General features: G+C 25.8%; 1 protein-coding gene across 1 annotated transcript; it reads left to right on the top strand.

The window, feature by feature from the left end:
• The first annotated feature begins 939 nt into the window (after positions 1-939).
• On the top strand, positions 940-16,512 carry LOC129967922 (40S ribosomal protein S12, mitochondrial-like). The gene is made up of 4 exons (XM_056081922.1): positions 940-1,004; positions 2,259-2,321; positions 2,865-2,934; positions 15,914-16,512. The coding sequence occupies exons 3-4, from the start codon at positions 2,865-2,867 to the stop codon at positions 16,447-16,449; spliced, it is 606 nt and encodes a 201-aa protein (XP_055937897.1). The 5' UTR covers positions 940-1,004; positions 2,259-2,321; the 3' UTR covers positions 16,450-16,512.
• Positions 16,513-18,041: the final 1,529 nt, after the last annotated feature.

Raw genomic sequence — 18,041 nt, 5'->3', positions numbered from 1 at the left:
AGCTCTCGAACAAAACAGAAAAGGAGAAATCTGTGAATGTGTTGAAAAGTGAACACACCGGTTGTTCTTGGAATTATGGTATCATTGAACTGCATATCACTGAAATTTATCGGAGCGGTGACTTCACTGGGAAGTGACCTTGACTTTCCGATAATCGCATTTAACGAAGCACTAATTCATAAAAATTATTTTTAATTGCTTGTGACATGACTTTGCATATATTCTATTTACTGCTGGCGCCATCTATTGGTAGACTGTAGAACTAAAGTAAACATTTTAAAGAAATGACATATATTTAATTCAAATTTTTCAGAAAATGGTTTACTCCAACAAAGAAATTAAATAAACAATTTTAAAAAAAATCAAATTTCAGAAGTAAGCTGAAATAGATAAATTAATTCAATGACACGTTACTTAAATTAGTAAATTAAGTATTAATTTCAATTAATAAATTTTATATTTAATACTAAGTAATACTTTTTAATTAATAATATGATTGAAATAACAGATATTTGAAGCAAATAATTAAAAATAGCAATAGCAAAATTATTTGTTATTCAAAAAATCGTGGATTATGCATCTCTATTTGAATCATGCCCCTCTTTGAAAAGTATTGATCACTGGTATTTTTGATTTTTTGATATTGGTTAGGTAATAGCCGCTCTTAAAATATTCGTCATCCCTGGAAATAAAATCAACAAATAAATATTTTCTAGCTGGTACAACAATAAAAATAAGATTCCAGACTCTCATTAATATTTTCAAAGGATTATTGAACAATAGAAAATGCCCATCCATAAAGATCACAGTAATATATTCATGATAATTTTTTTAAAATTTTGTTTGTTCAATTCGACTGAATTATAGCTACGTAGTTATGCAGGCGGCATTGAAATGTGAATTTATTTTATAGTGACTATAACTGCGACTTTCGAAGTGCATAATTTAACTGCAACTTTCGTTCAGACCGATAAAGGTAAACAATAAAATTTAATAAGCCTATGGTATGTATATATTGTTGATTTTGTTTATGCCTTTAAAAATGAAATATATATATTATTTCTTCTATCTTTTAGTTACGAAAGTATAATATTAAGGCACTAATTTAGTCTCATTACCTCTTACTGTAAACTAAAAATGTATTTCATTTTATTTGGAATTACATCTTGAATGAATAATTTTTTAAAGATTATTTACAAAAAGCAATCAACTTTATAACATTTTTATTATAATAGTTTTAAAAAAATTAACTTCATAACATTTTTATTATAATAGCTTGAAAATTTTTGTGTGTGTGCTTGTGTTAGCTGCTTATTTAATACGCTTTTAAACTCATAGAGTTTGAAGATTATATGCAGCTTAAGGGGTTTTTTTGTGTGATTATTTTATAATTAGAAGAAACATTTAATTTAAACATACCAATTTCATTTTATCCCTCCTTGAAAAATCTTTTGCTTTTTAAACTTTATCTATGTGAATAATTATATATGGAGCTAAGATTTAAAAAACTTGATATTGAGAAGTAAAACAGTGTCCAACTATTTTTAATTTTTTAAATCTTTGATACCGTAAATATTTATGTAAAGAAATGTTGTCTATTTATGTTAACAGTAACATTCACTTATATAACTTCTAGGTCTATTAGTATTAGAGATAATTGAATTGAAGAGAAAGTGTGATGTTTTTAAAATACATATATAGTGTGGCATTTTTTTATGTTTATATTTTTTGTACATTAAAAATATAGATGGCATTTACTTTAATGATCAATCAGTATTATAGTTTTTATACTTCTAATTTGATAATCCTCTCAAGTCATCATTTCTTACATAAAAATATTTCATAATATCCACTTTTTAATTATATTGATATTTTTTTGGAAGTTATACGAATGTTAACTTGAGATGAAGTTGGCATCTTTAAAATTTACATTTATAAATAATCTTGTCTGTAAATAAATCAATAAAAAAAAAAGTTTTTTTTTTTTTTTTTTAAACAATATTATTAGATTGAACAGACTTTGCTTATTTATTACTCTTAAGATGTTTAGATGAAACATAGCATTTTTAAATTTATTAAAAGTACTTGAAGTATTATTTTTTCACTTTTTTTAGAAAGGATAAATTTAAATCCTTTTAAAAATATTTTTGCTATGAGCTACTGTGCAATAATTTTGAATTCTCTGAATGAACCCTGTATTACAATACAAGTTACTGTTGGTAGATTTTAGTAAAATTCAGTTTTCTTACTTTTTCCAGATTTGACTGTGATGGAATAGTAAACTGAAAAAAGGAAACAGAATTCTTTATAAGAATTTTAAGGTTCTTCTCTTTCCTTTATTTTGAATTCTTAATACTATATAAAATTTCTTTTTAAAGATTTTTAATTTTAGATATTTATATTTACATGTAAATTCAACTTGGTATGTAACATTTTATAAATAATAATTGAAAATGTTAGACTTTCTCTATAGTAAAGTTTTTATTAGTTAATTTTTTTTTTAATTCTGCAATCTTTACTTAATTTTTTTAATCAATATTTATGTTTTAAATTCAATATCAACTTTAAAGTCTATTTAATTATATTTAATGTCATTATTTATTTCTACAAAATTAAACATCTGTTTTTAAGTTCAGTTCAAATGATTTATATTAAAGAAACATTAAATATTTTCTATTATAATATTTCTATTATATAAACTATAAAAAAAACATTAAATAATGAATATGTTTCATGTTTGTTATATCACCATCATAATAAGAACAAGATTTCATCAATAATATAACAAATAGTTAAAATAAAAATGCTTGTACTTTTTAATAATTTTTTGAGTAATTAATTCATTAACTTCTTTTGAATTGTAGATGGCCAATATGCTGAAATTTTGCAGATCTGTATATGGTATTACTAGCAACATTGCAGGAATCACAAAATGTAAGTATTAGTTGAATTCGTTTCCATCTTGTAAATACTATTACTATTTTTTCAATGAAAAATTGATAAAAAAAAAACAGAAATGTATTACATTCTGTATCAATACTAAATGAAAAGTTAAATATACATTCAATATTTGCTATTTAATTATTAATTTTTTTAAAAATTTCTATCAATTAATGAAAAAAAGGGGGAATTAGTATTGCTCAGTAAATATATTTCAGACCTGTTTAGTTTACTTGTTATTGCCTAGCATATAATTAATAGGATAATTTTATTTCATTTCTATTGTTAAACTAATAAGATTTCATTGTTTCTCATTTGCATTGTCTAAGTAGTCAACAGTCTGCCCCGGATTCCTAAATGGTTTCGACTAGTATATAATAAAAATTAGCCAGATTTTGCAATGTTAGTATAGCCATTTGAAGCATTCTTTTTCTTTTGATTTATTGACAATGCAAATTTGGGAATATGAAAATAATCTATAATTTTTATAAATTTGATGTTTTGAAAATATTTTTTTATAGTTTATGATGTTTTGAAAGTACTTAAAAATATGTTTAAAAAAATCAGAAGAAATAATTTTTAGTCCCCACCCCCAAAAACGTTTTACTATAAAACTATATATATATGTGTGTATGTAATGATATTTTAAATTAAACTCTAATTAATTTCCTAATTTTTATCTTAATTTAGCACATATTAACTTCATTCTAAAATATTCTCTTATTTCCTGATACAATTCTACCTTTTTTATTTAATTAATGCAATAGAAGCTCTATAAAATTGCTGAAATCCATAAGTTCCTACACTCCGAGTGGAGGGATAAAAAATTATTGATCTAAATACATTTTTTAAAAAATGCCTATAATTCCCTTACCTAAATCGACATGTGCAAAGAAATCCCTATCAGAATCTCGCAGTATATAATTAACGGGATAAATATTTCTGTCCTTTTGTTTCTTCCTGCTCTTGTATCACTTGTAAATGGACACCAGTTTTGTCCGTGCTTCCTGTACATAAATTATGCCTCCTGGGATGAAATAAAAGCAAAGTTTAAAAATTACAAAAAGGTCTCTCTATTTGGCCATGACTTCACTTCAAAAATGTGTGTGTTTACATATATATATATAATAGTTTGTGTATTTTCTGTAGGCAGTTCAAAGTCACATTTTCTACAGCGCGTTACTGGTACCAAACAACCAATAACAAGGTTAAAAAATGTGACCTTGAACTGCCTACTGAAAATAAACAGACTATAGTAGTTGCTTCCTTTTCTGTAATTGCTAAAACGTTTTGATGTTGTTAATTATTTATATTACATTTATTATTTTATTCCTAAAATTATTTGAAAAGTGAATACACAAATTGATATATTTTACAAGCTCTGAAATGTTTTGAAAGTTTCCATCTATATAATAAATGTTTTTATGTGACACATGCCATAATAATAAATGTATTGCTGATTTCCTTATATTTTCTATAGATGTAATAATGCTTCATATGTGTCGTAATAGATAATTTCTGTTAAATTTATGCTGTATTCTTTGTTGAATGAATCTTATTTTTCTTTTTTTAAGTATGCATTGATTGTTTGTTTTTTATGCAATGATACAAATTATTTTCTTTCTCGCTCAATTTTTACATGAATTAATTAGCTCTTTTCAAAAAAGTATAATTATATAAATGCATTTAAAAATATTTTTATTTTTCACATATTAGTGTCTTTTTAGCATTAATATAATTTTTAGAAGAAAGAAATTTATTGCTTTTCATATATTGCCCTCTATAGCCCCAGTTTAAAAAAAATTTAATATTTATGTGTGAGAGTGCATCATAAGAAATAAAACACTCAGTCATCGGTGTATTTTATGTTATTATGTGAAACAAAATGTGCCTTATATGGAAATTATTCTTAAGTTCAATCAAATTGTTAATAATTAAATTCCTTTAATTCATATGTTTCATGTTAAATTTTTTACTAATATGGTACATTAGTAATTTATTTACCAGAAACTTTTTTAAATTGTATTTATGAATTCTATTAGCCTCTTGATCACCAGAGATAAATCTATCTATGTATATAGGGATTGCAATACCGGACCAAAATTTCAATACCGGTATTCGGTATTTTTCAGATCTTGATACCGGTTTTAATACCGGTATTAGAAATTTTAGAAAAATAAAGAAAACACAGGTGTTTCTTTGTTTTATTTGCCAGTTTCATTAGAGAGTGTAAATGTTACAAAAAATAATTTGTAACTTATAAAATATAACAGTATATAAAGAGTCGCAAAAAAGTAAAGGAACATCTTATTTATTTAAATCAAAAAAAAGTGTAAATATCACTATTCAGTCTGTGGTACTATTAAATTTTTTTGAAATTTGATAATAAAAAACATAATGCATCAATTGTACTATCATTAAGCCTGAGAAGTAATTTTGTGAAAAAATTACCAGCTGTCAAAAACGCTGTTTCGGCATCTACGCTAGTTGGTGGTATTGTTAGCAATGCGCGATATACTTTTTCCAAGTATTTACCTCTAAATCCCTCATCTTCAAATAAATCGATTTCTCGTCGGATGGTTTTGGATATAGCTGATTTCTGTATTGTAATTTGGTTCTTTGAAATTTTTATCTATCGCTAATTCTAATTTTTGTTCAAGGGACAATTCATTTTCACTATCGACATTAGTATCATCATAATCTTCGATAAGTGAACCGTATTCTTCTGAATGTGTATAGGTTTGTGGGTAAAAACATTTAAGAAAATTTACTATAAATTTCATCAGATTTGAATTGGTTCTTTTTTTTTCCTTTTTATTTTTAAAATCATTATAATTAAGTAAATACCATAAGACTTTTTCTATTTCGGTATGCCTTTCTTCTGTGTGATTTTTCAATGTAATATATAATTCTTCAGATAGTGATGTGTGCTGTTCTTTCAGTGACTGCAACATGAAATTTATTGTTGCCTTAGCTGTTAATAAATTAGAATCTCTCTGACATAATGCATCCACAGTTAGTTTTATTGGAAGTAGAGCTGTTGCAGTTCTGGATATTGAGTCGAATTCACTATCTGGAAAATTAATTTACGAGTTGAAGTCGATTATTGCTTCTTGAATTGGATTTCTTAGTTTCAAAAATCGTTCCATCATTAGGAGTAAACTGTTTCAACGTGTTTTAGAATCTAATATTAACATATATTCTGTTTTATTTTCAGTTAGTATATATTTTAGTAATATGTCATTTTTTATAGGGGAACGTTTAAATATCTTAACAATTTTTTGAACTTTATAAACTATAGGAAGCAATTCGTGATTGGTTGATATTTCATCCTCATTAGAAATATCTTCTTCAGCAATGAGATTGTCATTATTTTCATTGTCAATATCACTCACTCTCACTCTTACTCTCTTCAAAGTTGGAATCCAAAGTTTCTATATCCACAGTATTTCGATTCTTCTGTTCTTTATTTTTTGATATCTATTACTCCTAATTGAATTCTATCAGCATAAAACAATTGCTGATTTGCACGAATCAACTTTCTAACTTTGTTCATAACTGTTGCTCCATCAGTCGTTATGGATACAATATTTTCTTTCAGGGATAGTCCGTTTCGCTAATTTAGATTTAGGCCATTAATTTCGTCTGTTAGGGAGATATAAAAGCAAAAACGTATACTATTTTGCTATGTTGGCGATTTCTGAACATTTAATGGAGACAATTTTAAAAATTTCTAGTAAATACCGAAAAACCGGTATTTAAACTTGTGAATACCGGTATTACAAAATCGTACAAATAGCTCAAAATACCGGTATTCGGTATCCCGGTATACCGGTATTGCAATCCCTATATGTATATATGAATCTATTGTAACTTCTGTTGGTATATTGAATAGGTTTGGGTAATTGGAAACAAATTTTGTTGACTTTCTTTTATCTTTTTTTTTTTTTTTTTTTTTTTCAATTTTAAATGATTGATTGTATGAGATGGAGAAGTAAGCCTATAATTTATGTGAGTGCATAATCATATTCTGGAGGGTTCATTAAGCAAAATCTTTTCAATCTAAATAAATTTATGAATAGCCAGTTTGAATTTTATTGATGTTCATAATTACTCTGATATGTCTCCAATTACTGTATAGTCTTTAAAGTAGTTAGAATTACCCTGTTTTGATTTCTTATCACAAAAACAAGCTTATTTAAAAAAAAGAAAAGAAAAGGAACTATTGCTTATTCCTGAGAATTTACTTTATTGCTCCTTCTTAATTACGCCCAAATATTGTTTTACAATAAAAATGACTGAAGTTTTAAGAGACATGAGAGGAAATATCTAAAGCTCTTTAAAATGAGTAAGATACAATCATCCAATTTAATTGTAAAAAAATGTCATTTTTTTTAAAAAAATTTTTTTTTATTAAACTCATTTTTCTCTTGCATATACAGCAGCACTAGCAAAATCTATGTAGACAATAAGATTTTTTAAAATATCCTTTATCTGACTTTCAAAATTCACTAATACCCTTAACCATTAGAAAAAAATTTGATTTACCAAGTTAGGAATTTTTTGAACCTGTCATGTTAACTGCTTTCATTTCCATCAGTCCCTCTGGAGTATGAATAATATTCTTTCATAGGTTTCAAAATTTTAATTAAGATATATATATATGTAGAATTATCAACAATAAATGATTTTAGATAAATAACTTCCATTAACTCCACAAACATTAGCCATTATCTCCTGATTTTTTCTGTCGGCATCCATTTTTTCCCACCCTTTGGTATTAGTTTTCTTCTATACTTGACACCAATTAGCATCAAATTATTATTAAACCAATTGCCATTTGTGAAAATTTATATCTGTGTAAATCAGATAGTAAATTCTTTTAAAGTATTATTTGTAAATTTGTTATAAATTAATAAATGTTAGTGATGAAATAGAGTGCTTGCCTAGACTTAATATCACTTCCTACTATGCCTTATTCCAAATGTATAAAAAATACAGGTTTTAATTATTGTAAAAGTCTGTTCCTAATTATTCTGCGATAAATATTGTGAGGTGTAATTGAGAACATTATCTTATTTTTGAGGAGAGAGTCCAAAAATGAAAATTGAATCTTACTAACAACTATTATATCCTACAGATTTATGGAATATATAATGTCACAACTTATTTTGAAAATAATTGTAGAATGAATAATGACACTTAGAAAAGTTTTTGTTTTGTTTTTTTAAAAATGCATTTGCAGCTGAAGCAAATAAACATTAGATTCTAACTCTGAAAAAGGCAGGAAAATGTTGTTACTCTACTTGTTTGCCTTAAAGACGGTATATGCTTCCTAGCTAATTAAGGCTTAACAGTAGTTTCATTTATAAGATATTGTAGTCGCCATTCCTAATTACACCATGTTTCTGATTATCTTTGCTAATCGTATATAATATATAAAATTACAATATAAATCATTGTGTAATTTATTGCTCATGGTATAACTGTATCCACCCACAGCTTTGGTAATGGAAAAAATGGGTTATGAACTGAGACATACCTGTATTTTAGAAATAGGAAAGGGTTGTTATTGAAAGGATGACATTTAGGATAGAGTATATAAAATCAAATGGCTCAATGGAGCAATTTGCATTAATTTTCATCCAGGGTTACAAGTCACTGTATTGTGTATGGTTGATTTTTAGCTGATTACCAAATACTATAACATTTTACATTAATGGTATAATAAGCTGATATAAAGTTTTAAGTCATATTGCAAATTCGGATTTACTTTCATAATCTTTATTTGCATATAGTTTTTATAAATTTAATTTAATTTGACTTATAAGAAATGTAAGAAGTGAATTTTACAGATTTGAAATTTAGTAAATTGTTTGGAAATTGTTTGATAGGAATTTAAATAAAGTGAATGAATTTATGTCTCAAAGAATTATTCAATAAAAATTTCTGTAATTTGTCATAAAATTTAGTTTTTAGTTTTACTTTCAAAAAGATTTAAATGATACAAATAATATTTTATTTTATTTTAGTTGATAAATGTACTTCCGAAAAAATTATGCCAAAATTTTTATGTAATTCTCTGGTCTAAAGGAATCATATTCGGTAAAATATTCTTGATATTTAAACTTATAAATTAAAAAAAAAATCTATTTTCTATCATCAAGTCACCCTTGGAGAAGTTCTGAATGCAGACTGGTGTATCTTCTTTGAGACGGACGGTTGTTGCAATGGTTTAAAATTGTATATTTTTATACAAAAACAGTATTCAAATTTTCAGTTTTTGTCACAATAAAGTGCACTTTTCTTTTCATTTAAACCATTCGCCTTTTACAACTAGCTGATTTGTTGAGAATATTAATTATATTTAATTTTCTTTAAATCATATATACTTAAGACTTCATGTCCATGAATCTGCCAAATTATTGGACATTAAAGTTATGTTATTTTAATTGTATCTTACATATGCTTTGTTTATTGTACGCCCATGACATATCACTATTAAAAACATAAATATCCGGTTGATCTGTCATCTAAATTTCATGATAGCAAAACTTATTTTCATACATCTTTTTAAATTTTACAGATATTAAACAGAAACTTTGTTCTTTAGTTTTCAGCAATGGAAGAAAAATCGGACGATCAGATAATTTATGAAACAATAAAAACTATTTGGACTTCAGGGCAACAATGTAATTTATTGTAGGAAATAAGGCAAAAAAAAAAAAAAAAAATTAATTGCTGTAAACTTAATAAAATTTTGCATGAATATTACATTGGTATCATAAAACAGATTTTTAATTAATTAACATTTTAGGGGAAAGCACACTAAATGTATATTCCTCACATCCAATATTTGTATGTGCCAAGTTTGTTAGCTATATATCAAATGGTCTGGCTTGTAGAACGCCAACAACATACATTCATCTTTATTATTATGTATCGATTAAAGAAATAATTTTTTCCTTATGTAAATAAGTAAGTAATGCATGTGCTTTTCTTTCATTTTGCATTGTTTCATCATTTTAAAGTTCTTTATAGAAAAATTTACAAAAAAGCACATCATTCAAATTTCTTGTACATCATAGCTTTTGATTTAGCACTAAAGTATTATTCACTAAAGTATTCCATAAAATAAATATTACAAGACTTATTGAACTAATTAAAGAGAAATTCCTTATTATTTAAGACCAAAGTTTCGTACATTGAGTATTAGTGTTTAAATTTAGAACCAGAAAGATAGCATCAAGAATATTTTCACTGAGGCCATTCCATTTAAATTCTTTAGTAATTATCAGAAATAGTTAAGGATTCATCTTAAATAATTTGATAAAAATATTTTTTTAATTAATTTGTTTTATTGTCAAAAATTGATGTTATGTTTCTCTGCTTTGGGTCCATGAAATTTTTTATGTTGCAAATAGGATTATAAAAATTTTTAGATACTATGTTTCATAAAATTATTGGCATACAATTATTTGCATCTATTTGAGAAGAACATTTTTAGCAAAGGAAGCTTTTAAAATATTTAAATGATTTTTATTTTCATTTCCCTCTTAATCAGTTGCACCATAACTTTTATAATAGTTTTAATCTTTACTTTAACTACTTAACTGCTATTATTATCAGGAATGAAGAAGATGCTTTTTAGTTTTACTAAGATTTGAAGGTGGGGAGAGTCCTTAAGATAATTCTAGATAGAATTTTTATGGCTACAAAGGCAAATGTCGGACAAAAAAAATTATGTGAATAATTATGAAGTTATCTTGAGTAATTACCAACTGTATGCATACTTTAAAAGTGGTGGGGAAATGAAATTTGAACTGAGCATAACAGATCCATGTAATATTTAATTCTATTTATTAATAAAAAAATTTATTACAGTGTTTGATATATAATAATTGTTTTGTTGCATTCGTATAATTGATGCCAAAAAATATGCAGTGTTTGAAATTGGTGTGGGCTTTTTCGTTTTCAATTTTTTTATTGTATAAGCTTGTGCATGATTGTTTCAAAAATCTGTAAATACTACTATTGTGTCTGATTAATAAAATTCTCCACTAATGATTCTGTTATACAAATCTATATAATTATCATTATATTCTGAATATATATATATATGCATGCATTCTGTTTTCATATATATTATTTTAGAATAGTTTACATTATTTTATTCTCTGTATATAAAAGTAATCTTGTAAAAAAAATCTGATGCTTGATTTCATCCTTTTGTCCCAAAAACTGATTTAATTCTTTGATTGCTATGCTGATCTTGTGACCATGTGCTTAAATTTTAAAAAGCATGAAATTAGTAAAAATTGATTCTAGAATATGCTTTTGAAATAATCCAAACTGTGTAAACATTTAATTGAAGAAATTTTTATTATTTTTGCTTTCTGCGTATTGTGTAGTGTAATTAAAAGCTCTATTTTTAAGGTGATAAGATCCCTCCCACATATTTAGAATTAATATGTTGAAATATATTGTAAAGGGGGTGAGAGAAAACTTCAGAAAGTCTTGAACTGATTTTATACTTATGTTACTATATGACTATTTATCTATAAGACATTTTTCCTTATCTTTCTGTAAGGCATATGGCCTTATTTTAGGTAGCTAAAGTGTGCTGCTTATAAATTTCCAATAAGTTTCCATTTAGTAGCATTCTACTCTTTTATGTTTAAAAAAAAGCCTAATTAAAAAAGTTTGAACTGAAAGGTTCTTTAAACTGAACAGGTAACTGGAAGGTAAAGATACTCATTAAGAAAACTGAAGGATGAATTTTGAATGAATGTCCAAAGAAATACAGTTGACAAAATGTTTATTTGTACACTTCAATTTTGGAATATTATAGCAAAATAAAATAAGGTAACTAAGTTAAAATTGCAGAAATATATTCTAGTGAGGTAAAATAATAATAAAATATCAACAAAAAAACAATCACATAAACTTTAGTTGATTAATGAATAAAACTTTATAAAAACTATACAAAAAGAGTATTTGTACACTTACTTAGTGACAAATTTTAAACATAATTATTTTATAGAAATTTAATACTTTGTATGCATTCCATTGGCTTTTACAATTGCTTCAAGACGTCTTGGCACTGATTCTATTAAATTTTTGGTGGTTTCTTGATCTATTTCTTCCCAAGCTTCCATGAGTGCTTTTTTCAAACTATTTTTACTTGTAATATTTTTTTTTTTTTTTTTTTTTTTTTTTTTTTTTTGGACTTGAGCATCCAATAGCATCCACAAATTTTCAATTGAATTTATATCCGGGGATTGTGGTGGAGTTTCAAGGCGTCTTGGCGCATTATAAAGCAACCATGTTTTAGTAACTATCGCAGTGTGTTTTGGATCGTCATCTTGTTGGAATAAGAAAGTGTCACCGATACCCAATTTTCTAGCACTGTCTAATAAGTTATGCCGCAACACATCAATGTAACCTAAAGCTGTCATTTGTGTGTCAATAAAGTGTAATTTTCCAACACCGCCATGAGCTACACAGCCCCAAACCATCACATTTCCATCACCATGTTTCAGGGTCTGAAGTACATTTTTACTATCAAGGGCTGTTTTATTTTTTCGCCAGATTTTTTGGATACTAGGGGGTGAAAATATTTCAAACTTACTCTTATCAGAAAAAATAACCTTTTTCCAGAAGTCCATCGGTTTGTCTTAGTATTTCATAGCAAATTCTAGACGCTTCTTTCTATTTACTTCAGAGATCATTGGGTTTTTTTTTTCTCGGAGTTCTGCCTTTTAAACCAGCACTATGTAACACATTTCTTATTGTTTAAGCGGTCACTCTAATGTTAGAAGATGCGAGAAGGTCATCTGCAATTTTCTGAGCAGAAATTTGTGGTTTTCTAATAGCTGCTTTAACAATACTTCGTTTATTTCTTGAAGTTAATTTACTCGGGCCGCCTGGCCTGCATTCATTTTCAACGCGTCCAGTATTTTTATATTTTCTTACGATGTAACCAATAGTTGTAAAGGGTAACTTAACCATCTTTTGAATTTCGCGATAAGATTTTCCACTTTTATTAAGGTTAACAATATGAGTTCTCAGAGACTTCTTCTAAAGAGACTTCTTTTGATTTCGTGGCCATATCTCAACTTTTCTCTGCGAGTGACCTTCACTGTTAAAAAAGATAACCTTCAATGTTTAAAAAATACAAACTAACCAAAAAATTAACTATAGTTTGAAAAATTACATGAAATGATAGTAATACTTACCGGAGATATATGTGTACAAATATACTTTTTGCAAGAAATTTTCCAAGTTTGTAAGATTTAAATTTTATTTTCAATTATTTCAAAATATTTTTTTCGTTTACTTATAAATAAACAACTAACTCACGCTCACACGTCGCAATGAATAAAATAGCTGCTTATATGTTTCTAAAACTTTAAAAAAAAGTGGTGTACAAATAATCATTTTGCCTACTGTATGTTTATCATATTTATAGAATTCTAAAAGCTCTGCTTGGTGAGCATAGATTTTTTAATGGTTATTTTTGTTGTTTGATCTAATTAGATAAATTCTAATATGTTAGTCTTATTTCTGTTAATGTCATCTTGCAAGTGATTTTAAGGATAAGGTATTGATATTGTTATGAATGTCTATCATAAATCATATATATCTATCATATCAAATATCTGTAAACTACAAGCTCCATTGAGGCTATGTGTGATGTAATTGGCGCACCACTCATCATCTAGGTATTGACATCCGTAGCTTCTAAAAAAAGCTACTCTCTCCTTCTCTTTAGAATGCTCTCACACACTGCCTGGGTGAAGTTCGTAGTAAAAATCAATTAATTTCTCTAGTTAAAATATAAATAACATTATTTTTCTAGTGCGTCCCAATAATTGGAGTCAACAATAAATACACGCAACCCTAATTATGACAATATCAATAATATATTGCATATTTCAATTTCAAATATTATTAAATTAGAGGTTGTGAGTGATATTTTGGAGATGTTCTCATTGTAAAAGAATTCATATATGGGGATTTTGATATTTCCAGAAAGGGCATTTTAATTAATTATATGCTGTATTTAAAATGCATATAATTTTTCTCTATGATATATAGAAAATATAAGTATGAGAGACAATGTAGTATTGCAGAATTTTTCTTGATAAAAATTATTTTTTTATCTATTAATTATAAACATTTTTAAGACATTAATTTTATTATTATTTTTTACTTTATTTATTATTAAATTTACTGTATCTGTACTGCAAGCAATGAAAAAATCTGAGTATCTTTTATTAAGCATATATAATCTGAATCAAAGTCTGTGTTAATTGCAATTTTTGATTTTCTTCTTTGTTACATATTTAATAGAGATATCAAAGATATATATATATAAAAGAGATATCAAAAACTCAAATATTATATATGTGTATGATACATTATTATATGCTTTTTTTTCCAGCATTATATATATATATATATATATATATATATATATATATATATATTCATTTGTTTGTTTCACGCATATCTAAACATTTTCAACTTAAAATATAAAAACAGTTTTCTAGTAGTTTGAATTATGGAATATGATATTTGTTTCATTATTAATATATTGCTTTCAGTATAAAGATTCCATATTCGATGTTCTGTCTCGTAGTGCAGGAGTTTATAACTTTATGTATAAGTACTTATCCTCTTTGATTTAAAAGCTCCTCTAAAAAGTATTTCTTTTGAATTCAGATGAATGTTTGGCGGCCATGACACAATTATCATTACAAATATTATTGGTACCTTCATTTTAAATAAAAATAAATGTGAAAACATAAACTCTCCTTTTGTTATCTGTTTTATGCAGATATGCTGTTTTTAATTTTGAATGTAAAGGAATTTTAGTTATCATAGCATCCATTTGCTAATGAATCTGTTGCAAAATTTTATTAACTTTCTATCAAAATATATAATTTGATGCTTATTACCATCAAAATTGACTTATTGCCCTAAAGTACAAATGAGAATATAAAAAAAAGTTTGTCCCCGTTAGATTCTTTTTTAAAAAAAGCCAAAAAGTAGCTATCCAATTGTATTATAATTACTCAGTTAAAACTGTACATGTTCTAGATCTGTAAACATTATAGACAGAATCATTAAAAAAAAAAAAAAACTAAAGACAGTCTTCCCTTCTAAAATTTGAATAATTTTCTTACTTTTTCAAAATCCAAATACACAATAATACTTTGTATTATTTTATAACTAGTATTGGCTATGAGCTTTGTTTTGATTTTTACATTAATAAACTCAAATTCTGTAACTTCTGACAAAGAATTAGTAGTTTAGCCTTTGCAACCCTAATAATTAATTTTTCTTTCTTTTTCAACTTCCAAATATTTAATAATACTTTGTATTGATCTAGAATTAATATTGCTTATGAGCTTTGTTTTGATTTTTAGATTAATAAAAGATTTTGTAACTTCTTACTAAGAATTATTAATCAGGCTTTGCAATCCTTTGACATATTGTTCTCAATAAATGAATTTAAAAATTCTAGCACTGTGCATACATTGTTTCTATATTGTTATAGCATCAATCCTAAGTTTTTTATTAGAAAATGAAATAATTATTATGTATTTTATCCTATAAATTTTAAATCAGCAATTTATTTAGAGATATAATAATTTGTTTGAGAAAACTTTTAAATAATTCTAAGGATTAATGTTTGAAAATGTATTATGTTAGCTTTTTAAGTAGTACCTTAAAAATTACAGACATTTTTTTATATATTATACTTTTAATCATTGAATAACTCTTTTTTTAGTTTTCTTCTGCATTTATAGATTAATTCGATGAAATAACCTCTTTTTTTTCTTTTAAATGACTTTCATGTTTCAATAAAAAATATTTTTAACCTCATAATGTAACATTTGTACATTTTTTTTTTTTTTTTCATTCTTCCTTTAATCATTCATATAAGGCACTTTTTTCTTTGCAGATGCAGTACATAATATTTCAAGAAACAGTACATTTCCAATCTTCAACATCTCCCAGTTTTCTACAGCATTTAACACTTTTAAACCAAATTTTAGCATTATGAACAATCTTTTGAAACCAACTAACACTTGTAATCAAATACAGCAACAAAGAAATTACCGAAGAAAATTCGAGTATAAGACATTCAGTGAGGATGTACAGTTGTATCTCATTCATAAGGCAGAACCCAAAAAAATACACAAAAGAAAACATCCTTTGGATAGCAGACCACAAATGAAAGGTGTTGTTTTGAAGACTTTAGTAAAGAAGCCCAAAAAACCCAATTCAGCTAATAGGAAATGTGTCCTGGTTCGTTTATCTAATGGCAAAGAAGCAGTTGCATATGTTCCAGGTGAGGGACACAATTTGCAGGAACATAATACTGTCCTGGTAAGATTTGGGCGTGTTAAGGATGTACCAGGATTAAGACTCAAAGTCATTCGTGGAAAATACGATTGTGGTCATGTTGTGAAAAAAGGAAGTACAGTGCGTATTTAATTGTATGAATATGTTAAGTGTGATAGTGCATAGAATAAATGAGATTCATTATTTCTGTTTTAATATAGAATCTGATTGCTTTATTTTGAGCCTTTTGAATACAAATAAAGAAATTATATTCTAATATTTTAAAATTACAGTAAAAATAAAAATATCTTTTCACATGGATAATTTATTTTCATTTTAAAAAAATTGCTTTATATTTTTACAGTCGTGAATGGTCTGATAAGTGAATTGGGGATATTAGATTAGATCAGTTAAAGTAGTTCTAGTTTGTTTATTTTTTCCATTAGTGAATAGCTGCAAAAATAAAATATAATGTTCATTTTTTGTTTATAAATATTCCATTGAAACAGTTATTTTTAAAGCAGATAAAATATAAGAAATTTTAAATCATATTGAAGAAACAAGTGATGGAGTAATAAATTATTTATTATAAATCCATACAAAATTATTTCATATAATTATTTGCATTATGGAGCCTTTTCCAAATAATATTAGTTCCATTAAGAACTAATTATATCATAATTTAAAAAAGTGCTTAAATCTATTTTCTTAGTATAAACTGAAAAGAAAAATCACTGTATGGACCTACACAGAAACATATTATGAATCATCAAATAGTTTATCTTTGCAAATATTCTTAATCTTACTTTCAATTAATAAGCCAGAAAAATTGTTTTCTATTCTACATCAACTGCTAAGTAAATTAGTTTTTTTAATAAAAATAATATCGGGGATAATAGTAAGGTATATAAAATATATATTGTCTGCTATTGTTTAATATATCAATTGAATGCAGAAGTTGATCTTTATAGTTTTATTTTTGAACACAGAATTGTGTTTTATACCAAGTTTTTGGAGTTTCTCTGGAAAAAAAAAGTTGCAACCCTTTTCTCTTTTACATACTTTCACAGAAAAGGGAGGAAAAACGTCAGAATATATGATATTTAATTCTGGATCTTCTAAAAATTAAAGCTGTAGCAAATTCTACATTTTATATTTCAAGCATTCTTTCAATTTTATTTTACATTTTTCTAAAATGTAATTTTTATCCATCACTGCAATGTTTCTTTGTTTTGAATATATAATAGAATAATTTTTATTTTACTACTTCAAGAAAAATCAGTGATTTTTCACCTTATTACAATCTTGTATTTTTAATATTTGTCGAATCCAGTTGCAATTTGATCTGACGTGCATTTTGATTACCTCTTAGACCAGACTAAAAGGTCTATACCTTGGCAACATTTTGCATCTGCAGTCAGATACCTTAGATTTGTTGTCGAATGTATGTAAATTGCTTTTATTAGTTCAATTGTTTCAAAGTAATTATTTTTGAACTTATTTTAATGATAACCAAGAATATTCAGTGAATGTTTTGTCTTCATGAGCAGAGTTCCAATTATAAATTGTTCTTTTAAAGCTGGTCCTTTATTTGATGGATGAAGAAACAAATATTTATTTAGCAGGTAATTTTTCTAATACAATGATTTTGGGACATACACATGTTTCTTAAACCAAGGGATAAAATTGTTCAATGCATAAGTTAAAAAATTTTAGTGATCACTTTGATTATGAGAATGCATAGT

The sequence above is a fragment of the Argiope bruennichi genome, chromosome 1 (genome assembly GCF_947563725.1).
Source record: "Argiope bruennichi chromosome 1, qqArgBrue1.1, whole genome shotgun sequence".
Lineage (NCBI taxonomy): Eukaryota > Metazoa > Arthropoda > Arachnida > Araneae > Araneidae > Argiope > Argiope bruennichi.
Note: the sequence above shows the minus strand (reverse complement) of the source record. Positions and strands in the feature narration are given on the sequence as shown.